The following is a 26,488-nucleotide window of genomic DNA, read 5'->3' as shown; positions in this document are numbered from 1 at the left end:
AGACCATCCTTGAAGTCTAAATCAGGCAGAGGTGGTTAAATTTTTTAAGGACCAAGGGCCAGCATTCACTCTTGGCCAACCCTACAGGGCCAAATGCCAGCAGCAGTGGGTGTTTGTGAACCTCCAGCTGACTCATGCAGATCAGATGAAAAGGGCAGGTTATCAGCTCCTTCCTGCACATCAAATGTTCAAGCTGATGATCGGGGAGGATATGATTTGTTCTATGGCACTATACTAGGATATTTGAATCTCCCTGCCCACCCCCAGGGTTGCATCTGCCTTGAAGGCAGAATTCCCAGTGGCCTATGGGTAGTTGTAATGCCCTTCTGTAAAGCCCCTCTGTCTCCTGCCCAATAATTTCAAAGCCATCAAACTACAACTTATTCCTTCCACTGCATTTAATGCCAAAAATCTGTGGATTTTATAAAACTGTACAAGTAAGTTTGCCATTTATTTTAAAAGTGCATCAAATATTTCTCCAAGGAATGATGGTGGCCCCAAACCATTCAAATGTAGTAAAAGATGCATAATTAAGATCCAAGACAATAATGTATCATATAGGAATCACAGTTTTAATCAACAGATTCACTAAAGTAAAGGAGCGTTTTAGTTGCCATAAATTCCCATAGGTGTCCAGATGGCAGTCTGTACAACTATAATAGCACCACTCCTGAGTGGAACACAGGATCAATGTCCCAACTTGACCAGGGATTGAGTCTGGCTAAAGCTCTAGAATGTTCTAAATCCAGCTCCACAGCTGCAGATCCCAATGTGGGACTCCAGAGAGATTAAGACAGAGCAGTATAAAAACCCTTCCCCCACACCAAGAGGCTGAGAAGCATTGGTTCCATACACTAGAGAACAGTCCGTGTAGGGAAAGAATCCCACATATGCCCACAATTTTTCTTAATGTGCAATTATTCCAGTAACCAAAATAGACTCCAAGTCTATCAACGTATTTAAAATTACACAAAATTAGTGTTAACTAAAGTGAACTGGTGTAGACTCAATGAAAATCACGGAAGTCTAGAGTTTGAAAAGACCCAAAGTGTCCTCTAGTCAATTAAATGATACCTACCAGAAGGCTGTGAGTGTCTGAAAGTTTATGGTTTCCAGGACATGTTCAGGAGCATTTAATTCTAACAGCAACATGATGAAAATGCGGTGGTAGGGAAGCTGCTGGAATTCACTTTGACGAACATCATGATCCTGCAAAAGGACTCCCACAACTATCCCAAGAACCTAGAGGTAAAAAAGGCAATGTGCTCAGAATGCAACTTTTATGTATGCTTATAATTACTGCAATGCCAACTGGAATTCATGCACATACTCAGTATTTTTTGAAGACAATACAACAAACTGGAGATCTTGACTGCAACTTTACAATAATGTTTTCTGCCCTTTCACATGTAAGTGAACGAGAGATATGCACATCTCAAACCCTTATTCAGAATTTATGTAATGCTTTTGCTAAGTGCTCCAAGTATATCCTGCATAGTACACTGACATTCTTTACAATGTAGCTAAGGATCCCTTTTACAGAGGAGGCAATCACCTGCCAAACATCATCCATAGATGGATCACGATTTTAAAACATGGAACTCCTAGACTGTGTTCGTAAAAAAACATGCTGCACCAGTTCCCATTCATTTAATAAGGAAACCTTTGCCAACCTGGCCCCATGGACTACAACTCCCACCAGCCTCAGTCATCACAATTCTAAAATATACTACCCATTCTCACAACCAGCTAAACTCAAGATAGATGGGTACTGGGGGCAGGGAAGGGTGCTCCCAACCTTGTTGAGCAAGTTGATCTTGGTGACTGTGTTGGTGGCCTCCCCAGAGTGCTTCACCAGCAGTGCAATGAGGCGCACAAAGGCATCCAGGTTGTGGTAACACTTGGCACGGATCATGGTGGGATTGGCAGCGGGGTTGTGCTGCTGCTCAGCTTGAGCACGATAGCTGATCTCAACACACATTTCAGTGCAAAGACGGAAGAATCGTGTGATCAAATCATCGGTTTTCAGGATTCCTTGCTGATGCATCTGTAATGGGGGGAAAGGTAGACTCAGACCTAAAGAACTTCTCTTTTTTCTAAAATCAAGCTAGTAATGTTCTATCGAGACATGATGGAAAGCAAGTGGGCTAGACTGTAACACTGCAGTTTGGCATAGAAAAGGCTGGTGATGCTTCTTAGGGTCAATTCCTACATTACCAACCAAGTAGCATAAGATCATTTCTATGTAATCAGGTCCCACACTGGTAACATCTACATCCAGGAACCAGGTGGAAAAGGAAACTATGCTGGCAAGGAAGTAAACACAACACCCATGTTGCCTCTGTATGTAGGCATTACTGATGCTGCATGCTATATGCAGAAAGGGACATTTCTTACTGTGAATTCCTGTTCTGCTTCTCCTGGAGGGCATTCCCAACCAGTGGGATAGCACCTCCACCTGGAGCAGCAGACAGGGCCATCATCTTGATCTTCCTAGACTGGACTGGCAGAGCAGAAATAAACTCTAAATGCCTTAAAAGAACCAACAACCTGTACGCAATAACCCAAGCACACACGCAGCAAAAACATGAGGAGCAGCTTCCCATCTGTGCAGTGAGGCAGAAGCCTCAGAGCAGCTTGGCCCACAGGAAACAATGGCAGGTGGAATACCCTCTGGGTGACACTGAAAACAGGAATTAAGTGCAATAGACAATCTCCTTCTCTCAAGGTTTCTAGAGTACATTCCAAAACACTGGAATATGAAGGAGCAATACCATTCCAGAGTAGACTGGAACTATGGAAGCTGTACTTTATGCAGAATACCACACATCAATTCTGCAGTGTTGAGAGGCCCAACTAGTCATGCTTCTCCTCCAGGGACACATTGCTAGACTAGGATGCAGAAGTGAATGGTCCCTTCCACATGAGGGTAGGAGAAAAGCAAAAGTGAAGTGAAATTCTAGGCAGGGAAGCTACATGGTGTAGGAGGGTTAAGACTACCCCTCTTAGGAATGTAGGCACATGAGAATGGATTGCTACTCCTGTCGGTTTCATAAGTAGTCTGTCAATAGGTATTTCAGTCACTTGCAAGATCTGATATCACAATTTTTAAAGCAATGGTTATTCAGGATGAAATTCTCATTATGAAAGCATTCAAAACGCTTCTCATAAGCAATAATCTCTAAAATGCAGAGCAACTAAAGTGGCAAATATGAGCAGAAAATTCTGCTACTGAACAACAGGGCTCCATTCATCAGTGATCCATTCACTCTGGCATTTTGCAGGGGTCAACGTAACACTGAAGGCAGACCTGATTTTCAGTTTATTCCCTACACAGGTTTATCAGTTTTACTTGTGCATTATTTAGGCAAATTATGTTGCATTTCAGAGACACTGCAACTTTTTTGGGTAGCTGTCTAGGGATCTGGGGGGAAAGGCATGTGTAATTTTGCTGTCCTCGATAGTACTGAATAGTTTTCATAGCCACTGTTTTCAAAGTGCTCCATACACCAACAAGGCAAAACTTTAATGGCAAGTACCACTGTTTTTGCAGTCTTAATAAATACATTTCTATCTGGAAGAGGACCTGCAATTTACTTTATTCTCATATGCAGGCAGTGGAGTGGCTACTTGAAATGCAACTAAAATAAGGCAGCAAAGAAGTTTTGGCACCTCTGAAGGACGAATGTGGTAGCGGAGTAAAAAATGCCATATTCCATGCCTACATATGTAAAGAGATTCTAGCTTTTGCAAACACCTCTCTAACATCTGTAACATAGAGTCACCGGGGGCGGGGGGAGAAACTGAGTTAAGGAAACTGCATTAGTGTACAAGCAGTGGCCATACCTGGCTGGTGGCAGTCACCCTCCCCTTCAGGGTGGTTGACCCAAGGCCACACCCTTAGGGCACAGGGATTCTTCTTGGAGCATATCCCACATGACCTCTACATCTGCTTCCTTTGGGCACAAAATAAATGAGTGGAAGACCCTCGGGACTGTCAAGAGCTGCACGAAGTGCCCACTGGCGGTGGCAGCTGCTGCTCAGGTACGTGCTCTGTCCTAGCTTCTTAGGTTTCTCTCCTTGGAGCAAGGACACATCCTCCACCCTGAGAAACCCAAAGAGTCTGTGGGGCACTGGGAATCTTTTCCTTGCTGACCACCGCCCCATGGCATGCAGTCCCTCTCAGCCAGGTCTTTCTTCATTTAAAGAACACAACCTCCTAGTGGATGCAGTGGAGAGCCCCCAGCATCATGATACTGGCTAGCATAAACAAACAAGTATTTACTAACACGTTTCACTACACTGATATGACATGTTGCACGTACTGCCATCATGCAAAGTGGAATTTTTAAAAAGGGGAAATCGATATTACATAGTACTCTACTTGATCCAAGGGCATCATAACCTACTTATGTTGAATAAAAAGCACCTTTCTTTCCCCAAGCTCTACCTGTCCAACAAATGCAGAGAATGCTTTGGTGCTGTCACGCCCAGCTGCTGCAGAGTGGTAGAGATTCACCCACTCCCTCAGGAGATATTCTGCCTTCTCCCTCAGGCCAGGGGGATCATCATACTCAGAGGCCTGAGAGATCCCAGAATGCATCATGAAATTTGGCCCTCCATGAGCACGGTCAATCATGGCTTCATAGTTGGACCGTACCACTTCCATCAGCTGGGGCAACCTATGAGAGATCCAGAACGAACATGCTTGGGTTTAGATTACTTGTGCTATGTGCATAATTTTTAAAAAATAGCCCACAATAAACAGCATTGTATTTCAAACATTTGCATCACATCCTTGTCCCACAGAGATAGCATGCGAGATGTTATTATATTATTGCAACCAAAACTATGACATGGTTTAGGGGCAAGAGTTGGGAGCCCAGTTGGCATCTTGGTTCAGCAGACCTTTGAACCAAAGTAGCCTAGCTTTAAGTCCAACATGCCATCCACTAACCCACAATGGCTCCAAGACATAAGCTTCAAAGAAACACAGTAAGAATCTGAATGAACTGTGCCCTATTACTGCCAGATAAATTTGGAGATAAAAAGTGAGGTGACCTAGTCTAGTGCCTGGCATTAGGGAATGGATCTGCTGTAGTTGGGCAAGAACAGAAAAGAATGGCCTCTGTCCTTCAGCCCAAGACATCTAGGAGAGTGGACTACAAGTGCTTCAGAGATGGTGGGTATATTGCTTTTCAAAACCTTTGATCTGTCACTTATTACTACACCCTCAGTGTAATCATCACTACCTTCCAGAATGAAGATTTGAAGGTGTCACACCAGGGCGTGCTTCCACAAAACCATGCCTAATACTGCAGGCCTAAAAAGGCATGTCAGTCCAGCCTGCAGCAAACTTAAGGTTTGAATTACATATTCTAAACTACCAGGTGGCAATTTCAGAAAGTAGGTGGGAGAATCCATGTCTGAATGTTCCTCAATATGTGCAACTCCCTAAACACTGGAAAACTGCAAACCAGAGAAAGGGATTCTAGTCTTTTCCCCAAGGTGGCAATTTTTTTATACGTTCACCAAGTTTCTGATGTGGAAGAGCATTCAAATCTCCCCTGACTATTGTTGCTAAAGTGGCAACAGTCTCAAAAGACTTATCACATGGTACTTCCAAATATGTGGTATGATTCTAAATCAGAAGTAAATGTGCAATGGGCCATAATAAATCAAAGTTGTGCCTGGATTAAGTAGAAAAGTTAACAATGGTTAAAGAAGGCTTGTATTTTGTAGATGACACTCTACATAGTTCGTTAAAAATGGAGATTCAGGACTGGGTGGGGGATGGCACTCTGAAGCACAGTAGATATTACACAGTGATCCCACAAGGTAAAAGGAGTGGACAGGAATGGCAGAGCCTCACTTCATCATCATCATCATCATCATCATCATCATCATCATCATCATCACCACTGCCAAACTTGCACTAGCAGGAAACATTCCTTCACTGGCACTCAACACTCTTAACATTACCCTTCTGGTGCATTCCCTCTGGAGTGAGCATTAATTCTCATCAAAGTTTCAATGGTGTGAAACAGATCTGCTTCTGTTATGTGAGCAACACTTCTTTCATCCACCAAGAGGATTTTCACCAGCTGCATTGCAAATGCCACTGCCATGTAGTTCAAGCCATTCTCCATTGACTGTCAAGAAAAAGGAGGCAAGAATGTGAACAGTTTTCCTTCTAAAGCATAAGCAGAGATTTAATAACTAACTTGGCGGCAGTATCTCACCTGAGCCAGGTGGAGGTCATACTGCTGCATGTTAACTAGGTGGTTACGGATCAGTAGCTCCACTGCTTCTACATTGTATTTATATTCATCTCGACATTCTATCAGGCACCTGGAAAAATTAGATGTTTTCTTGTGTTAACTTTGTTTTCTCCTCAGTCTCAAGTTTCAAAACACACAGAGAGGTAGCTTCCTCTCCAATTATTCCACACATTCATTTCAGAAACACCAGCTGACTGTAACTGCCCCATGTTAAGAAAGCCAACAGACTTTGTAGCTGAAGATGAAGGAGCAGATTAAAGTCCAGCTGCCCCATTCACAAAAGCTTATAACAATGTAAAACCACAAAGTCATAGAATAACTATTTTAGGAATCTAAAAATATTCATACTGCAAGTTTTAGATCCAAACCAGATGAAACTAGCAGTTGTGTGAGTGGCTTTTTTTTAAAAGAAAAGCAAATAGGGTAGGGATCTGAATTGGGGCCCTAGTACGGCTCATGTCCCCTGCACCTGCCACAGTTTAATGAAACTTCCACTGCATGAATGGAAGTTGATCTCTGAATGAAGGTAGCAGGTTATGGCTCTCCAATTCAAATAGAAACTGCAATGGGGGGACGGGACACAAATGTTTTAAGCCCCGCTGCCACACCAGACTCTCAATCCAGACCAGGGGTCAGTTTTGTTTAAGTTGCATGAATGGTATTTAGTTTGCCTCTTTTATCACCCAACTTAATTCTCACACCAATATCCTATTTCAGGAGAAAGCCCCAAACCCTTGACTACTGAATCCATATGGCACTTATCATGCAACTCATTATGTAACTTAGTGGGATACAGGGAAGTAACTTACTAGGTGAAATTCTTATGTTGGCCAAAATCAGAATATATTTAAATAATCGTATTTAAATAGAGCTACTACAGCCTTCAAAGCTTTATTCTTTCATCACTGACCTTGTAATCTGCTTGTTGCACCATGGAGACCCATAAGCACGGCCATCCTGCAGTGCTTTTAAAACAAGCAAGTGACATTCCCGGTAGCGGAGGAGGAGGTCAGCATCTGCACCACTGGTGGCATCTAACAAACCTTCAACTGCCTGTAGGAAGAGGAGCAAACACTTAAAAGCAACATCTTACTGAGTCATTTGGAGAGGAATCAAACTGTTTTGCTCTCGGGAGACAATGCATTCGGTGGCTTTTGCATAGTATGAATGCAGCCCATTATCATCATCATCGCTGTCGCTCCTTGTACTTTTGCCTCCAACAATGCTCACCACCAGCACTCAAGCTTTGGAAGAGTAGCCCACAAGGGAATGCGGCAATTGGGTGGTAAAAAGGCTTCTAATGACAGACATTCCCAAGCAACTGTTTTTAAAGCCTCCTACACAACAGCCCAGAAAAAACAGCAAAAAACAGCAGGTGGCAGGAGGAACCGCTGTATCCACTATAGAAAGATCCTTCCTCACAACTTGGAAGGCAGCTTTTCTTAAACAGTATGCATTTTCCCAGAATAATCTGTATTCAATCCTGACTGTTCTGATCCTGTGCTCAGTTCAAGTAGTTTAATGTTGTAACTGTGTGCATCTTTCTAGAGTAGAAAGCCTTGGATAAAGTGAGCCTCTCTCCATGGCCCAGGAGTCACAGATATATAATGAAGCAAGTTCATACACAAACCTTCTGTAGCAGTCCAAGGGCTGCAATAGCATCACGAGAATTACGAGCCACAACAACAGCCTCCAAGAGGCTTCGTAAGGCTTGAGTCTGTGGATTCATAGACAGGGTGTGAGGAATGGACTGAAGGTGCTGCTCCAGTTCTGCCATACATTTATCATAGATCTGTGCTACATCATCTGTTGCCCAGGCTTGCTGATTTAAAAGAAATCAAGAATACTTTATTAGTTAAATGAATGCTAATGAATGAGAATTCTGACCATTTATCATGACAGATTTCTTAATAACTTTTTCATTCCATTACTGCTTTCACCAGCAATATTGGCTGGTACTTTTTACATTTAACATTTAGCTAAAACAGCAAATCATCTGCAGATTTTATTGTGAACAGTTTATAATGAAACAAAGTATTAAGTGTTTGATAAATCGTCATGGATTAAAAGGGGGGGGAATCAGTGAACTGGTTTACGTTATTAGCTCCTACAGAGTTCATAATCTAAATTTCTTTGTGTGGCATTTCATTCTGACTTTCAAATAATACTATTAGACTGTATAGCTTTGAAGAGAAGCCCAAACAATAAGCAACCTCACTATTTTCTGGAAGCCTCCCAATAACTTGTAAAATAAATGGTCACAGTGTAATTTACTTTAACCTCAGAATCACTTCAACCATCTCAACTGGATTTCTACCTTCATAGGCTGAGCTAGGATTCCTGTGGGTTGGGTTGAGTCATTGGTTGGTAAGAAACCAGGAACATTACGTGCAAATTCTTCATAAACGGCTAGCTGCTTTGGGTCCACTCCACCAACCTTAAAAGAAAGTAGGAAAATTTGGATAAGTAGAAGACTCCAGCAAGGACTCCCAACTGATATTGTGGCATTGATCATAACTTTAATTCTCTTAATTTCGCACCTTCAACCTGATCTGTTCTGGCATCCGTTCAGCCTGATAAGTCAATACTACAGGATCACAGTACCTACGACCCTCTTGCCTGGCATGTTTTCTGAGCTCAAATTCCTGGAAAAAAAGAAGAAGAAAAGATTAATGACTTGGTAATCACATGATTTAACTTTTAACTGAAACTCTGCAACATACTTACAGTGGCCAGCCTCTTGTCCATTTCAGGGCCTGCTTTTTCTACAGCTGTCTTCTGAATGAAACAGCATGCCAACTCACAGTTATCTTGGGCTAACTGTGCTGCTGCCTGCTCCATCATCTCCCTCTGCTGTGGCGAGGCTGCCTATTTTAAAAAGCAAGCCATTAAAAAAGGACTATGCCCACAATGGGCAAATACTCATAATGTCAGTTACAGATGTTCATAAATATGGCATAGCTTTGCATGGAGTTAGCATAAAGTAAACTATCAAGCAAATTACATGCTTCATTCAAAATCTACATATAAACAAAAGGGGAAAAATCTGCCAAATAATTAGCATGTGCCCCACATTACATACTTCTAGTGCAATTCTATGTATGTGCTTTTTTCTGAAATAAGTTCCAGGCATAGGACTGAACTCACTTATCATAGGTGCCCTCTAAATGCAGTAATGGGATATTTTCCCTCATTAGTATACACAAATGCAAAAACCAATGTACTGGAACTAATGGCTTTACTAAACCACAGCAAAAGATCTTTAGTGAAAGATCCTTCAGTAACAGGCTGCCCTTATTTCTTCTCGTTTCTTCTACAAATCAGGAAAAATTATCTTGATTAATGCTGTCTGACAAATCAACAGAATTCTTATCTGCTAATGGCAAGACTCTCGTAAAGCCATTACTCATACCATTCCTTAGTGCTGCAAGGTTTTATTCAGCCTCAATATCAAAACAGGCATTCTCATGCCATGCCTGTTATAATGCCAAGAAAAGTGAACACAAGACGATTCACTCCACGAAGAACTAGCGCAGTTACAGCTGCAAGGCTGTGTGTGTTCGTTGTAAACTTCACTTGCTTCCAATAGCCTTTAATTGCAAGTTGTTGCTGCATCAACCATGGGCCACATAGCAAATGTTCAGGAAGTCAAGCAGAATTGTTTCACAGATGAACTAAAGCAAATGCTAAAGTCTACTTATTGGCCACAAGTCTAAACTACAGTTTAACAAAATGTGAATGAGCCTGCTAGCCATGCCCTTGTCCCATCACTCCTCCCCTCCTCTTGCATGGCTGAAAAGAAGTGCAAGTTTTCACTTCCTTTTTTTTGCTGATCACAGGTTCCTGTTTCATCTGAACCTGGAATTGTGGTTTAACACTAACGATGGTTAGTTTAATAACAAGCCAGCTACAAAAACAATATCCACTGACAATATCCCTATCCACTGTTATTTTATAGAACAATGGATTCCCCCCCCCCCCCCCGGAAAAAATACAGAAGTTCTCCACAGCACGTCACTGAAAAAGGAAAAGGTAAAGAACAACAAAGGAGACAACTTGAGACTGGATTTAACAATGGGTTATTAATTTCAATCAATGGAAAATGGTAACGGATGAGACGTGGTCTTCAGAAATCTTCAACGCACAAGTCATAGCTCAGGATGCAAACAACAGCTGCTGAGGGGAGGCAATAATTATCAGGCCTGCAGAAGGCAGAAGGTGCACACGTGAATCCTTTCCTTCCCAGCTGACAAAAAAATTTCTCTTTTAATCCTATCTGCATTTTTAAAAACACGTAGGTTAAATGCAGACACATCTCACTTCAAATCTAGTTCTGTCCGCATTCTCATCACCTTTCTATACTATTGAATCTGAGCAAGGCATTAAGATACATCATGAAACTAACTCCTACCTGCAGAGAAACAGAGTACTGCCAAATCTTGCTAGAATGCAATGCCACAAAACATGGGTTTAGCTTATTCTGCTTAAAAAAAAAGCCTCTTATAAACTGCAAACATACCCGCAATGCAGTGGCAAAGCTGTTCTTCAGGTTGGTAGCTATGCTCATCAACAAAGGCTCCCTACAGGTGATCATAGCCATACCAGCAGTCAAATTCCTCATCATGTGATGTGCCGCTACACGCATGCGGGACTCTTCTGAATCTAGTGCAAAATCCTTCCTCACTATCTGCTCACACGTAGTCATGGCAATTTTAATGGACCGATCCACCACAGGATGGACAAGTTCTTGGACTGCACGCTCTATGGCTTGGCGCACACACTGCTTCAACTGTGGATGGGCCTGGAACAATGGAATCTGAGAAGGCAAAACAACCAAAAGTCAATGTCAACTTTTTATACACCATTGAAAGAAAGCATAAAATTATCCCTTCCAACCTAAAGGTGGAAGTCTTCTCAAAGTGACCAGGTCTAAAAGCTTACCGTTGGATTGAGCGTAATGTGTGGAGCTAGCCCTCCCAGGGAGTAAACATTGATGTCATGGTAACTGTACTGTGGTTGTGGGGGAACAGTAGCTGTGCAAGTGGTGCTGGTAGCTGGTGTTGTAGAAGCAGCTGAGAAAATACAAGAGCAAAAAGGAGAAACGTTTTCAGAGTATGTCCTAACATAGATTCAATACTACAAACTTGTTTTATAGGAAACAAAAGAATTTTGGCAACCAATATGACAGTGTTTGCTCAGGTCTAAAGTCATGCTGCTAAGTCCGACAACGCTATTATCTTTGATATCAGAGATGTCACTTGAAAAGCAATCAGGAATTAGGTGAACTGCTCAGGCAGAATGAGTACTAGAATTTACTGTAGTATTCCTATTACCAGGACGTGGGAGGGTATCTCGTGAAAGGTTACTCTACCCAGGCCTAAACTGAATTCCCTGTCTCCAGGTTTGCTAAAACAGTTGTAGTGTTAATAATATTAAGAGTAAGAGAGAACAGATAATAGAAAGAAGATTCCTTACTAATTGCCCTGTGAGGTGCAGGCTATATTTGTATGATACAAGGATGACTGTATGAATCATCCTTGACACTTACTAGTGGTCGTAATTGGTGGAAGCTCTTCTGGTTGTTTTACATCTTTCTTTGGAGCAGACAGCTGTTCATCCAAACTTTTCAATCGATCTTTGTCTTTTAGGAGGTTCCCAGGTTTCAGTTCACTGATGTCAAGGGCAAGGTTCTTGCAGAGCACTTCAATTTCAAACTTCAGATTCAGCTGTACAATATTTAATGATTTCAGGTTTAATAATGTAATTATTAGTTATGTATACCTGCTATATAAATCTTAAGGCAAGTTCTGAAGAGCTACATGCTTCAAGGCAAATATTTTGAATGAGGTGAAAACCATTGGAACATGTGTAATTTTCTGGAGAAAGTCTATTCTCATTAAACTGGCTACAGCTCACTAGCTAAGCTCAAATCTTCAAACAGATGCATTGTTAACAAGTTGTTCAAAAACAAAGCAATGCTGAGGAGCTCAAAGCAGCAAACTGAAACTTACTTTTAAGTCATGTTCCTGGTGCAGCTCTGCTAGTACATTCATAATAGCCATGGTCCAAGGATTTGGAGGCCGGAAAACCTACAAAAAGAGTGGAATGATAAAGTTAACAGTCCTGTTTCAAAAAGGGGTCTAGAACATCATTTAAATGGTGTTAGCAAAACAATGGAAACACGAGGCTGTAAACTTTAAGCCAAGGAGGAGAACCCAGTGGCCTCCAGATGCCAATGGCTGCCAGCTATCATCAACAATAACCACAGGGTCCCACCTCTGCTTTGAACTAACACACATGACACCAAATATATGCAAGAGTCTGGAAGTGTCATCACCTCTGTCCACCTACTTCCCTGCCCATGCCTGCCAGTCAAGAAGTAGCAAAAACAAAAACCCCTTTCCCCAGTACTAAACTAAGATTCATCTGAAAGTCCAGTTGTTTTCTCTCTGTTCAATGGGAGGAGAACTGTCCTGTGCTTTGGCTTAGGCTGCCAAGGGTCTTGGACCAATCCCGTCTACTTGTTTGTCACAGGACACTGTACATCATACTTACCACACTTCTCACACTGGATTCCAAAACTTTGGCAACAAATGGCACGACATACAGAAGTTCTTGCTGTCCCTTAACATAAGCCTCCAGCAGTAAGGATTTCACATCCAAGTCCTAAAATAAAAGGAGTATAAATTAAACCCAGCAATGGGCAGTCTCACACCCACAAATCAGATTCCTTTCTTTTGTAAATTTTCTACATAGCTTTCCCCCCTAATTATAAAAAGGCACCAAAAATTGAGCTGATTTAAGCATGCACTAAAGTTTCTAGCCTTAAAGCCAGTTTATGTTTTTCTCCTCCACCCAGTCTCACCGTGTGCAAGATGGGTTTGTTTTTAGCCAGTGTGATCATCCCCAGCCAGTGACCCAGGTTCTTCAGCAAGGACCGGTCCGAAAAGTTGGCAGCAGCTTTATCTGATGTGAGTAGCACCTGAAGGATTTTTTTCCCCAGAGAGATGAAATCTTAGTTAACAGGAAACCATGGTAAATCCATGAAAATGCATTAACCATCTTCTTGTAGAATTAGACTAATGTTATTTCAAAAAACAAACAACAAATTTTATTGGTCAACCAAATACAGCCTATAGCTATAAAGCAGAAAAAGAAAAGGAAAGAAGTAAATAAACAATCTCAGAAATATATTAAAACATGTGTGATAAAATGCTTATAATATAGCCTGTATATGTCATTATTAAACTAGTTTATAGACTGCTTCAAGGCATAAAGTCATCGAAGCAGTACACAAGGTAAAAACAGAATAAAACACAACATGAGCTCTAAAAGCAGAAAAATCAATTTAACAAACTGAAAACAGCAAAATGATGTGGAGTACTTTCCTCTCTGTGATCTTGCTCAGGAGATCACTTCTCCTAGAAAGGCAAACTACTTATTTGGGAGTTAATTGTTTGGGTCCCTGAAGGACAACAGGAAACAATGCTCTGGGGCCCATCTGTAGCACAGAAACAGCAATCAAGGTAGTCCAGCAACACATTACTTTGATGATCAAGTTCAATTAGTTTTCAAAATAGCAGCATCTAGCTCTGTTCATTGTTTTATTGCAGCAGCAGCATAATCTTATGAAGGTGGTGGTATACATGGGAGAAAGTTCCCCCCCCCCTGCTGTGCAGTGCCTCCCTGAAAGCAAATATTTTTCAGTTAACGTTCATGTCACAAAAAAGAGCAACTGGAAACACTCACCTTGATATTTCTGTAGGTTTCGTTGAGAACCATTTTGTTGAATTCTGGATTCTTAAGTGTGTCAAGGAAATTTGAATAAAGGCTGTGGAAGTTTGGCTCAATACTAACTCTCTTCATCACAAGGTACTGCGAAACCCAAGGCATGAACTCCTCTTTCACTGTTTCTTTCAGTTCCTCAACCTGGCTCCATAAACACGTTAAAGGGAAATGGATCAATGAAACATAATGTTCGTGATACCCCCAGGCATTCATTCCAGTGAAAACATTCAGTTACCAAGACTTGGAACCTAACTAGCACCACATCACTAATTGATTTGCTTACTTCAATTAACCATATATTTCCTACTGTAAAGCCATTTATTTCTTCCTCTCCTACTAACTCATCATGAACAATGCTATGTAGACTCTGAGCTAGAAATGTTATAAGCCAAGAAAATCAGAATTCAGAGATCTCTAGAAATCATGCAAATAAAATAGATTTGCATAATACTTCTCTTGATTATTATTAATAATGATTTTATTATTTATATCCCACCCATCTGGCTGGGTTTCCCCAGCTACTCTGGGTGGCTTACAGCATATATTAAAACATTGTAAGGAGTGCCAAAGCGTTATTTTGCTAGGCTTCTTCCATGGTTTGGAAGCCATAAATGAAAAGAAACTTACATCAAGTAAAAAATGATTAAGGTAAGCAGAGTCTGGCACCCAACATCACTTTTTATGTTCAGTTAGGAATATGGAGAGCCAATTATGCAATACAGAGACCTGATCGAATAAATGTGTACGCAATGCCTTTTTTCCATTAAGTAGTATCAGTTGCAGATGATAAAATGTCCCTGCAGAAATCTGGCAGCAGATAAGGTTTAAAGTTTTTGATCTTTTGGTAGACAAATCTGATCACATTTCCCCAATATATGAGCAGCTTAAAGGACTACCCAAAGGCACAAAAGACTATCCCAAAATTATTTTAGATTTTACTTATTATATGTTAATTCATTATATTTATTTTATGCTTACAATTCTAAAATTTTGGAAGGCTGCTAAATAAAAGAACCTTTGGCATGCATACATAGGCATAATTCTAGTTAGTTCTCTACATGTATAAGAATCACTCAAGGAACATAAATTATCAGGACTAAAATGTTATGCAACACTTGCCTTCTGAGTCATGTTGGATTGCGACAGGTTGTTGAAGATAAAAGCAATCTTTTCCTGCACATTTTCAGGGGGTTCAACAATTCTCTCTGTTTGATCTGTGGCTACTAACAGGGTGTCAATGTTGGTTGTATTAATAGAAGGCTGCAGAACAAGAAAAATGATTTGAGGAAGTGAGTTGATTCAGTTAATGATACAACAGACCATCATGGACTTATGCTATAGCATAAGCAATATTTCACAATAGTTACAAAAGGGAGTCAACAGTTATACATGCAAAAAGGAGTGTACATTTAGTTTATGTGTTAGAGAATGATAGGAGTTAACTTAAACTTGGGAATCTATAAGACACGAGGAGTAAGATTTTTGCTCACTTGGGCAACTGAATAGTGAAAGAAAAAAATGACTTCATTAAACAAAGTGGAAATTCATGGTACAAGAAACAACAGCCAGAAACGGAAACCCAGCAGGATTTCTTAGTTGAAACTGGCCCACTAAAAACAGCTTGGAAGAACTAAGAGTGAGAACAGAAAGCAGGAGAAGCAGCTAACGCCAACACAGGGAAGGAAACAACTGCTTGATATTTAATAGCAAAACAACAGAAAAAACAAAAATGGCCAGACTAGGCATACAAGAAAAACAGTGTAACTGTGATTAAAGTATCAGAGGTTTTGCATGTGATATGTGTATGCTATGAACATTAGATGGGGTTTATCTTCCTTGTTTTACTCCTAAGAACTGATGCATTCGTAATCTCATTCTACTTTCTCCCGTAAAATGGCTCATGTACTTACTGGCACATCCTTCTTGAAGCTGACTCGACCCACTGGAGTGATTGTAGTCTTTGCCACAGTAGTAGTGGTAGTAGAGGTGGTGACTATAGTGCTAACTTGACCAGCAAGAGGAGTTTTTGCCGGAACCTGAGCCTGGGCCTGGGCCTGGGCAAGTGCAATACTTCCAGGGGTGGTGATTGACCCCTGCATCTTCACAGGAGGATCTCTAGACTGCTGTCCATATTCAATGTACTATAACAGACAAGAAGTATATAGCTCTTAAAACTCACATACAGCCACAGGTATGTAGCAAATCTTACAACTGTCTTCTAGAACTACTCCCCAAACTCTTGGCCTTGAAGTTTGTGGCACAAATGAAACTCCATAAATGGCCTGAAATCAGCAACAAAAGACATTTTACATATTTTAGAAGTTTCCTTTTTGTCTTGGATCAATTAACAATTCCAATGTTAACCCTGGATTTTCCACTCCATCCTCTTTCTCCCATTCTGTGGGAGCAGAAGTAGCAGGAACTAGATCCAAGATGTGCCCTGATTCTGAAAGGGAGGGTAAGCCTTCCTTGCAGACTTCAATGAGAGCAAAAAGTAGTAAACAGTGAAGTACTGTAATCCAGGGGTAGAAATATTCCAAATCCTATAGTCTAGATAAGGACAACAAATTTCCTGTAACCACTGATCAAGCCCATTTCCACAGATGACACACGATGTTACAACTAAGAGACTAATGCTGTCTTTTCTGAAGCAAAGGTGTAAGAACTACAATTGGTAAGACTTTCAGTGTTATTAATCACATGTAAATATTCAATACTGCATATAAAATATAGAAATCCCCACTGATTGGTGTGTTACTAACGTAGAGATCCTAAACCAACATTGCTTTTAGTGTTTGGACTACAGCCTTTGGATCAGACCTTCAGAATCCTAATTCCACTGTCCCTGGTTTTGTTTGCTTTCAGAAGGTCTGGGCAGACAGACTGCTGTGCCTAGCGGTATGGATTTATTTGCTAGGAAAGACCATGTACAACCCAACCATATAAGAAGCTGCTTGGCAAGGATTAAAGTAATTGTCAAATGAACACTTCCAGTGGCAAAGGGCTACAAGTCTCCTTGAAAGGAGGTTTACAGAAAAGCGGACATGCATTAAGATTAACCCGTTTCTCTCCTCTCAGATGCATGGGCTACTCACACTCAAGTTTTCCAGATCCTTTTGTACCTTCTACTGAATGGACCCTGAAGCAGGAAACTAATGGAACGCCGAGGTTTTTCAATATGCAAATACACCTAACTCAATTCAGATGTCCTCCCCCACCCCTCACTGTCCATGCCTTTAACACTCACCTCCTGCAGGTGATGAGGGAACTGTATAAAGTGACTAATAGAAGCCAAGTGCTGACAATACTGGGGATAGTCCTTCAATCTGTCAACAGTAAAACTATCCATTAGTAGGAGAAAACAAATGGCCTGATCAATACATTAATGGTTAAATCTTTGCCTTAACTGATACTGGATCTGCAGTAAAGATTTCTGGTTCTACCAGATGCAAGCTAGTTAGCAAAAGTATGAATGCTACTGATGTAGCCAGTGATTCCAACTATATGCTGCCAAGACATAAGCACAGGGACACAAGAAGAACCTGCTGAATTAGGCAAAGGCCCATCTAGTCAAGAACTCTTGTTTTCATAGTGACCATCTAGATGCCCATGGGAAGCCCACAAGCAATACCTGAGCACAACAGCACTCACTCCACATGAAGTTCCCAGCAACTTGTATTCAGAGGCACACTGTCTCCAAAAATGGAGGCAGAACATAGCCATTGTGGAACCTAGGAGCTATTGGTGGCTTTCTCCTCCAAGAATACTGCATATTGCAAAGGGGCCAACCTACCAAACAGTAAGACTTAGATCCACATTTATGGGCCACCCCTACAGATTGGGTTTTTAGAAAAGGGTAGCTAATAGCACAATCAATTTGTCAATATAGCTCTCATAGTCCCCAATAACATCTTTGGAAGAACCACAGCAGTCTTCTCAAGTGACATATGGCAGACATATGCCTCTTTACTAAATACACAGCTTGTTGTTGCTCCCCTCTAACCCCCTCTAGAACTCCCTACCCTGTTGGCCCTCTTTCTTCTGCAGCTCTCCCTGCAACATTCTAAATGCAGAAACAGTTTTTAATGCAGAACATTCTGCAATTTAAGGCTAATATAGGTACAGAACCCAATTTGCAAAATTCAGCCATAAAAATGTTTTGATAACTAAATAAGTCAAGAAATCTCAGTCTTGAAGGCTAACTTCAATTTCAGAACTATATGTTTGTTAGAACACCTGTCTGCTTAGATATACTTTAAGGATAGGAATCCTTATGCTCTCTCATTTTATCAGCTAGATAGCTGTAAAACTATGACAGCTCTTTGAATGAAAGTTTCTACTGAACAAGAAACCAATTCAAATATACAACACTGAATGGAAGAACAGTACAGAGCAATAATGGATAAAAATTACAAAGTCTCTCAGTAGGGATATTAAACAAAACCCCAAATTGCACTGATGTTCCAAAGATGTACTAAAGTTCTGCAAATCTCAAGCTTTCATTAAAAACTTGTAGCAGTTATGGTTGCAGAAATTATCCTGAACATGACAAGTTTTCCCACAGGGGTATGAAGCTATGTATCTTGCTCCAAAGATGCAGGAGATAAGGAACAATATGCAAACTGTCTGAAAAAGAGAGAAGGGTGCAGAATCACAGAGTGCTTGCCACAGGATTCACAGGGGTGGCATGGAGGAGTACACAGAGGTAGTGTGAAAGGAAGAGGAGAGGAAACTGACTACTGGGATGTGGAATGGTCACACTGCTGTGGGGAGAGGAGAAATGGACTCAGACTGGTTTCTACTGTGCAACAAAGAAGTAGCTACTTACCAGCACTTTTGACATGTTGGCATCTGGTAAGTGAGGCCCCCACTAGTTGTTTCTAGAGGGCCATGAATACTGCCTTGCAAAATGGATGAAAGTTAAGCTTTCCATCGTAACAAATCTTGGGAGAGTCACCTTGCATGACCCAGACGTATAAAGTACAATCCAGTCAAAGTTATTTCAGTGGGAAAGAGGCTCCTCCCATTAATACCAATGAGACAAAAATGGGCTCGACTTTAGCTGGATTGCTCCTAGTCTTTGTAAGTCTACAAGGCAGCTTCACTTCCAGTAACACTGATTTGCTTTCTCCTTTCCCCCCCAATAGCAATATTAATATATATGCCACCTGATACTTTCAAAGCCATTTTAAGGCAATTTCTATTCAGATTCAGACTATAAGTAATTTACTTCCTTTTCATTTATTTTAAAATCTGCATTCCCTTTATTAGCCGAAGGTTCTATTTAATTTATGCCTCTACTGTGAGACACGTTCAATAACTGCAATATACTGTCAACCTTGTATAGGAAAGCTAAATATATTGCTGAAGTAGGCATATAGTTATGAGATTCCCCCATGCATTTTGGAAATATTATAAAAACACACTCACCTATTTTTAAATCTATCTAGTGCAGCAATACCAAAATAGTACATTTTGGATGTAAAAGGCTTTCGTAAGGCTTCAAGAACATAGCGCAAGGCCAGGCCCAGCGCCATATATGTAACCAGTCCTTTCTCTATTATCCCACCAAAGAGGCAGGCTGTTATGTGCAGCTCTTTATCGGGGTACTGGGGGAAAAACCGATATTCCTCAAACAAGTTCCTCAGCATACAGTTAAATACTTCGCGTTCTCGTTTAATGTTGGAGTCCTTAAACCTCTGTAGCATTTCTAACACCTGTAAAGAAATCAGAATGTTATGAAGAGACTCAATTTATTATGCTTAGCCCTTGGAGCACCTACACAAAGTAAAGTTCGCTGAGAAAATCAGAAAAATTTTGCTAGGGAAAATCTCACATGTATTATTTATTTCTATTCTGCTTACTTGCCAAAAGGGTTTCTCCAGTTAACATGCTTGAATCAGAACACTAAGAACAAATAATACTTGCTACATGCAGCTGGCCCCATTCACTGAAGTTTATGTCATTATGCTGGGTTTTGCATGTTTATATTCTGATGATTGTAACACCGTAAGCACAAAACATTAAATAGTGTGTCCTAATATTGCCTAAAATGTGTTCAAAAACGCATTCTAAAAGGGGAAACTCTAATTTGACCCAATTTAGTGTACTGGGTCACCCAGACATTTAAGGCTCAGCAACTGCAGCTTTCTTTGCTAAGTAGCACTTTGTTGATTTAGGAACAACCCCTCCCCTCAGGAGAAGTGTTCACCCAACAGAGGCACAAATCAAATTAAAGTGAAGTATAACTTTTCCCCACTGTGACATATAACAAGCAGACAAAACTTTCAGAATAGTTATCTTTCCACTGGACCCAACTTAAAACATCCAATTTCACTTGCACAAAAGTTGTCTGCAACTGTATGGACATACATTTTGGAATTTTACAATTTAAATTTCCCTTAAACTGCAACCAAACAAAAAGCAATGTTGCAAGTACCTACTTTCTCAAATTTTCCATAAGACTGAAAAGAAAGTCTACAGTAAGGAAGAAGGGCAAGTTGAGAGAGATGCCATTACTACCCACAGCTCACCTCGTCTACAGACATAGTTGGATGTGGTGGGTGATTATAAATACGCTGAAAATAGCTGTTGGCTTCATCATCAATCTCTTTGCTAAAGTGCTGATTTGCCTCTGGCCATACCTGAGATAAGTCAGCTGTTGAAAAAAGTAGATACTAATTAAATAAATACACAAAATGGAGGGGAAATATATTAATTTCATAATCACAGATCCAAGGGAACAGAAGCAGTTTGGAATATTTCAGTAGATTTCATGATGATGCAGTCTCACTCATATTATGAGCTCAAAGAGGTTGCTTTCCTGTCACTGTAGTTCTTTGAGCGGTCCTCCCTTCAGTTACATGTATGGATTTGTGTGCCTTTGCAAACCAAACTTGTAGAGATAAGACACGGAAAGGTTTTGGCAAGATGCCCTGTCTCAGCTACCAAGGTGCTTGCCAGCAGGATGTAACTGCCCAAAGGAGACCAAAGAAGAGCAACACCAGCAGAGGGAGAAAGAAGTGAGCTGTGTGATTGCACAGATGACCACTCAAAGAGCTACAGTTACAGATAAGCAACCCATCTTTCTTCTTCATGATCAGCGTGTGGTCCCACATATGGAGACTAGCAAGCTGTCTTACCTCAAGGTGGGAAAGGTACTGTCAGGAAAACAGTATGTTATAAGTACAGTCCTTTCAATGACAGCATCCACTCAAACTTGCACATCAAAGGGGTAATCATTTCACAGAAAGCAAGGTCGCAAGGCTGTGAATGTAGTTACTTCCCATGTCAAATGTGAACAGATTACTGACAGGGACAGCAAGCAAGCTGTGGAAAATCTGATAGTCATGCAGACCTAGTAAGAAAGTTGTTGAGTTGGGATTTGGGTACAATATAAAAAGAACTAAGTTCCAGTTAAGATGAAACACCAAGACCACCTTCAGCAGGCAGGACAGATCAGATCAAGCTGTATCACAACAAAGGATCAAGTGCACATAATCTTGATCACTCTGACTGGAGTTGGAGAAAGAACTTGGGGCGGGGGGGCGTATTGGCAAGAGCAAGGCAGAAAGCATAGTAAGTTGGGCACAGCCATCCCAGTAAGGAAAGAAAGAAGTTCCACGATGGGAGACTGCTGCATTGCAGAGAGGATTATTGCCATGAATTCATGACAACTTGGGCAACACTCAACAGCATGTTGATCACCCAGGGACATTTCCTCCATCTATAGATAAAATATTAAACCCATCTTCCCAGCATTTCTTGAAGAATGCTTGCTGTGCTATAGGTGTGAGAGGAGAAGAAACTGTGAGACAACTTAAAGAGGATACACTAGGAGAGAAGACGAAAATAAAGCTGAAGCTTGGCAAAGCAAGGAAAAATAGGGCCAAGTTGTGGTATAAATGGGAGGAAGCAAGCTCCAAAAGCTGCTGCAGCAGTCAAAAAGGCACTGAGCAGGAAAGAACGAGGTCTGTGTCACCAAAATGTGGCACAGTTCTAAAGGGTTCTGAATGGTGTTTAGCTCAGGCATGTAACACATATGTGGGACTGCATATAGACCAAGAATTTTAGTTGGAAAGGGCTGGTTTAGTTATGAGAACACATTTGTTCTTCATTAGCGATTATTCTGGAAGCCAGGAAAGCAAATCTGAATGACTGCAGAATTAAAGTATCATTCATCCCTAGATTAGCGTATTGGACAGGATGCAACAAGCACTCACAGCATGCTGAACATTAATGTGCAGGTACACTTTCAAACTTCTTCAGGCAAAGCAAGAGATTGGAGATCATCTCTGTTCCACAGGCTCACATTAAGGTGTTTGCAGGTAGCTATGATTATCAAAACATAATGGCCTTGCAAACTGTAGACGTACGTTCTCACTACTTAAGTCTTCCCTGCCCAGAAGAGTCCTTTTATCTATTCCTGACACCAAACACCAAGCATTCCACATTCAACTGGCCACCTAACCCCTTGTTGACCCTCTAAAAACCACCACCCTAATACCAATGCTAGCATATTTCTACATCTTTCTCCTATTTTCTGGCCATTGCCTCAGTTTGGTTTACTGAGAAATATTCAGCAGCAAGATTTGAAAGATGCTGCCTATTGCATGTGTCATCTTCATGATTCAAAGTAGTTTCCCAACCCCCACAACCCAGACACCTATAAGCTGAAAAAAATCACCAAAGGACACGAAAGGTACACTTTGAGTGAACGAGGGCTAACAGACAAATACAAGTAGCATAGACTCAATGAGCTGGACAAAATCAATTTCTGGGCAAGATTTCAATGTCACTAAAAAGTGGCAGAGACTATGTACACAGTGCCACTTTCCCATCAAACTGAGGGACACTTTCCTAGTCTAATATCACAAGCTTGATCTTGAGGACAATTGTGAATAATTCTATGAAGTACTCACATGAAAGCTGTTCGTTCATGAAGCCTGATAAACCACTTGATCTGTGTTGGTTAAAACCTGAAATTACTTGGAACCTACAACTGTACAAGGTTAAGCTTTTGGCATCAGTAGCTGGGAGCATGATTAGCATGGTAAAGCCAAGCAGGTTTTAATTTAGTCACCACAAGAATGGGAGACTGCCTGGAAGCGCAACATAAGATGCTCCAAGATTCCTGGGAGAAAGGCTAGATATTGGGGAGGGCAAAGAAGGCTCCTTAGAGACCGCTGCCAGCCCCCACCCTAGAGGGAAAACTCACATTTACTGCACATCCACAGTCACACTTCACAATCAGACAACATTACCACTTACAAGGTTTCATCTTACTCTGCTGGAATGTAGGCTGGTTCAGTCCTGATGTACTCAGTTTTCTTGGCACAAATGGGTCATTATTCACTGCAGGGAGGCCAAGGGCCCCAGTTCCTATGCCCAGACTACCTGTTGTAAGACCACCTACTGAGAAAAATAAAATTATCATTTCAGTTATGTTTACAAATGCTGACAGACGTTTTAACTTTTTTGCTGTTCCCACCCTGAATAGTGTCAACATGGTACTTCCATTCGGCCCACTGAAATTAATTCACACAAGTAATATCATGCCCATTGGTTTCGATGGGTTTACACTGAGTATACTAAGTTGGATACAATTTGAAGTGCTTGCCCCCAGCCAGAATTACAGGAAAAGCAGCCACATTCCTCCCATGAGTACCAGCCCCTTTACACAAAAGTACCTGGAAGCTGTGAAGAGAGTCCGCTAATCCCACTGAAAGGTGTATTCTGGTTTTGTGTGGAAAGTGGTGGAAATGCTTTTGCTGGTGATTGCGGAGTACTAAAAGCAGAACTCAAGTTTGGAGGAAAACCTGGCATACTCTGTGTGTGTGGAACTGCTGAACCACCTAGGCTGAGAGATGCCATCCCAGCAGCAAGTGGATCAATCTGAAGATAAAATCAATATTCAAAAAGAGACAAGGGGTTATTTTCTATATCAATCAATCTTCATTCAGATCAGCCTTGCTAAAATCAGTTAAGACCACACATCAATTCCTTACACTTTGGGACTACTCTTTCAGACCCATTAGGCATCCTCCACCTTCAAAATGCATGCATTGCAAGGTATTCTGTATAATCTTTTAAAACTAGACATCATCTTGTGGTTTTGGGGGTTGGTCTGCACAGTAATAGTTTGTTCTGCAGCCCAAGCAACCACTTAGCTTTAAGAGTTAACTTTTACAAAAAGCTCTGTGAAACTTATAGAAGAAAGCTTAGAATCCTTACAATGCTACTGTCACTGTTTGCTTGTTAGTATCACACAGTTTCTTTTTATTAATGAAAAGCTGCTCAATTAATCTTTAGTCTGCAGAATGGTGCCAAATTAAATCTTTAGAAAGTAAATCATGAAAGGCTATTATATCTACCACTGAATATAGTTACTAGAACCAGGTCTTCCTCCCTATTAAACCTAGAAGAAGCAGTGACAGTGTGTGGTGGTGAACAACTAGTATGTGCCTTGTTTTTAAAAGAGCAGCTCAGCTGAGAACTGAGGAGCCCCAGTTATAACAAGTCCTTACAATCTAGCACCATTGCTTGACCCAAGACGCCATGAAAAGGACATTTCAGGTTCAAAGATGGTGCTTAAACTGCAAGGTTTCAATTAATATGTTTGAATTACATTTGATTATGAATAAAAAAGTAAGTTTAGAGACATATAAAAAGGCACCTCCCATTATTATGCTACTTTGGCTTCTTTCAGCATCCACGTACCTGTACAGGAGAGATGGCATCTAGGCTACTAGCACTTGGTGGGCGTCCTTTGGGCATAACTCCAGGTGGTGGCTGCCTGGCTTTGTTCATGACATTGCTGCAGTTAGCTACCATGGTTAGAATAGTTTCTGACAGCTCTTGGGACACACTTCTAATGGGAGAAGAAATGATTTTTACTTGCCAATAAAACCCCCCCTTTTATCTTGGTGCTAAGAGAGCTGTCTTTAGAACTAGGATAGCACTAGCACTGCCTGGAACACAACGTCCCAACTAGACCAGAGGAAAGAGCTCCCCAACCTCCCAAGACCAGAAAAACTATCACCTGGCTTGTTTCAACTGATCAGCCAATATATATATTGACCCCTTATTTAACTGAAGGACAAACTTGCCAACCAACTAACAAGGTATTACAAACTCCAGAGACAAGTGACAAATAGCCCTACGGGGTTATCTCCAACTCTTCTACATATGCTTTTAAGTACAACCTAAACATACAAAATCCTACTCATTACACAGCACTGAACCTTGGCAAAGGCAAAACCCTCTGTCCAAAGGCTGCATTTGCCAAAGCCCTGAGTTTATACTTCCTAATAATGGCCCCAATGTAACTAGAATGACTTACACAGGGTTTATTTAGTACTTTTCCAAAATGCTCAAAGCACTTCCCAAACAGACACAGTACAAACTTTACACCAACCTTGCCAGACAGCCCAGTACTACAGAGGATCTGGAGGATGAGAAGGTGACTGAGAAATGGCAGCTCACAAAGGTCACCTAGTGAGCTCATAGCCAAGTTCCCAGTTTGTAAATTCACCTTCTTAACCACTATTTATGAGACTGTCAGCCTATCCCAGAAGATATGATCTGCTTACCCAGCACAAGCCTGCAGGCAAGCCAGCATAGTTGCCAGTGTCTCTGGAGGAAGCTGAGCACTTTTGGGCTGGTCTTTCTCTGGGGCAAGGCCACCTAAGATAGAGGGGCACCTTCTCTTTAGGAAAGTCATACAGGCTTGGATGAAAGGCTCCTAGGGAAGGAAAAGTGCAAATTTCAGTGGGATACACACACTTAACAATAGTTCAAGAATGTTAACAAAATTATGATATAGAAAATACTGGGTATTAGTTCAACATTATCACTCAAGAGTGCATGCTGAAAGCAATTTTTATAAACTGCAGGGAAACATTTTTTATAAAAAGAAGTGACTGTTACCACCAAAAAAATTGCAAAAATAATTAAGAAAATCCTGCTTTACCCCATGCTCCCGAATTTTATCTGTGAGCCATTTGTCTAGTTTGAGGTATTCCCGTCGAGAGGCAAGTGCAGCAAGGTCAATAACAAAGGCAAATGGAGTACCATTTAGCAGCATTGACAACGCCTAAAGAAAGAGAGTTAGAAAACTGCTAGTCAAAGTATCAGGCTACGCTTCCCTCAGAATTAGCCTACACACATACACCCTCCCCCACCACATCTATATATTATTCAGTTCCCAACATTTTTTCCTGTCACACAGAACATGACAGAGACAGCAGCCAGCAAAGCAGCTTTCAGGGTGGGAATTCCTCCTCCTGGGAGAAGAATACACTGGACACATTGCTTTTCCCCCCAACCTAAGAATTTGAAGGGGGGAGATATGGAAGACCACAGGCAAGGCAAAGCCACTGAGGGTGGAAGGCTTCACAGCAAAGTGACATAAGTAATTC

At 41.1% G+C, this 26,488-nt stretch overlaps 1 protein-coding gene across 23 annotated transcripts in view; it reads right to left on the bottom strand.

The window, feature by feature from the left end:
- CNOT1 (CCR4-NOT transcription complex subunit 1) overlaps positions 1 to 26,488 on the bottom strand; it is a 59,963-nt gene that overhangs the window by 8,333 nt on the left and 25,142 nt on the right. For 4 of the 23 annotated variants that reach the window (XR_014551011.1, XM_083624819.1, XM_083624830.1 and 1 more), the window contains exons 15-41: positions 26,041 to 26,163; positions 25,661 to 25,812; positions 24,789 to 24,939; positions 23,759 to 23,963; positions 23,340 to 23,483; positions 20,603 to 20,727; positions 19,500 to 19,786; positions 17,317 to 17,395; positions 15,980 to 16,210; positions 15,189 to 15,329; positions 14,031 to 14,210; positions 13,147 to 13,263; positions 12,837 to 12,947; positions 12,293 to 12,370; positions 11,830 to 12,007; positions 11,223 to 11,353; positions 10,801 to 11,097; positions 9,009 to 9,149; positions 8,822 to 8,926; positions 8,599 to 8,718; positions 7,912 to 8,103; positions 7,192 to 7,334; positions 6,243 to 6,351; positions 5,983 to 6,152; positions 4,430 to 4,682; positions 1,799 to 2,047; positions 1,079 to 1,242 (exon numbers count right to left, since the gene is read on the bottom strand). Coding sequence is in view for 22 of the 23 variants with exons in the window: in XM_083624819.1 (XP_083480945.1) it covers positions 1,079 to 1,242; positions 1,799 to 2,047; positions 4,430 to 4,682; positions 5,983 to 6,152; positions 6,243 to 6,351; positions 7,192 to 7,334; positions 7,912 to 8,103; positions 8,599 to 8,718; positions 8,822 to 8,926; positions 9,009 to 9,149; positions 10,801 to 11,097; positions 11,223 to 11,353; positions 11,830 to 12,007; positions 12,293 to 12,370; positions 12,837 to 12,947; positions 13,147 to 13,263; positions 14,031 to 14,210; positions 15,189 to 15,329; positions 15,980 to 16,210; positions 17,317 to 17,395; positions 19,500 to 19,786; positions 20,603 to 20,727; positions 23,340 to 23,483; positions 23,759 to 23,963; positions 24,789 to 24,939; positions 25,661 to 25,812; positions 26,041 to 26,163 (4,376 nt within the window). In the remaining variant the exon portion in view is untranslated. The remainder of the gene's footprint in view (positions 1 to 1,078; positions 1,243 to 1,798; positions 2,048 to 4,429; positions 4,683 to 5,982; positions 6,153 to 6,242; positions 6,352 to 7,191; positions 7,335 to 7,911; positions 8,104 to 8,598; positions 8,719 to 8,821; positions 8,927 to 9,008; positions 9,150 to 10,800; positions 11,098 to 11,222; positions 11,354 to 11,829; positions 12,008 to 12,292; positions 12,371 to 12,836; positions 12,948 to 13,146; positions 13,264 to 14,030; positions 14,211 to 15,188; positions 15,330 to 15,979; positions 16,211 to 17,316; positions 17,396 to 19,499; positions 19,787 to 20,602; positions 20,728 to 23,339; positions 23,484 to 23,758; positions 23,964 to 24,788; positions 24,940 to 25,660; positions 25,813 to 26,040; positions 26,164 to 26,488) is intronic. The other 19 variants (XM_083624838.1, XM_083624839.1, XM_083624840.1 and 16 more) reach the window with 13 other exon arrangements.

This window comes from Podarcis filfolensis (assembly GCF_964270895.1).
Source record: "Podarcis filfolensis genome assembly, chromosome: 8".
NCBI classification, from domain to species: Eukaryota; Metazoa; Chordata; class Lepidosauria; order Squamata; family Lacertidae; genus Podarcis; species Podarcis filfolensis.
The sequence above is the reverse complement of the archived record's forward strand: the minus strand, read 5'-3'. Positions and strand labels throughout refer to the sequence as shown.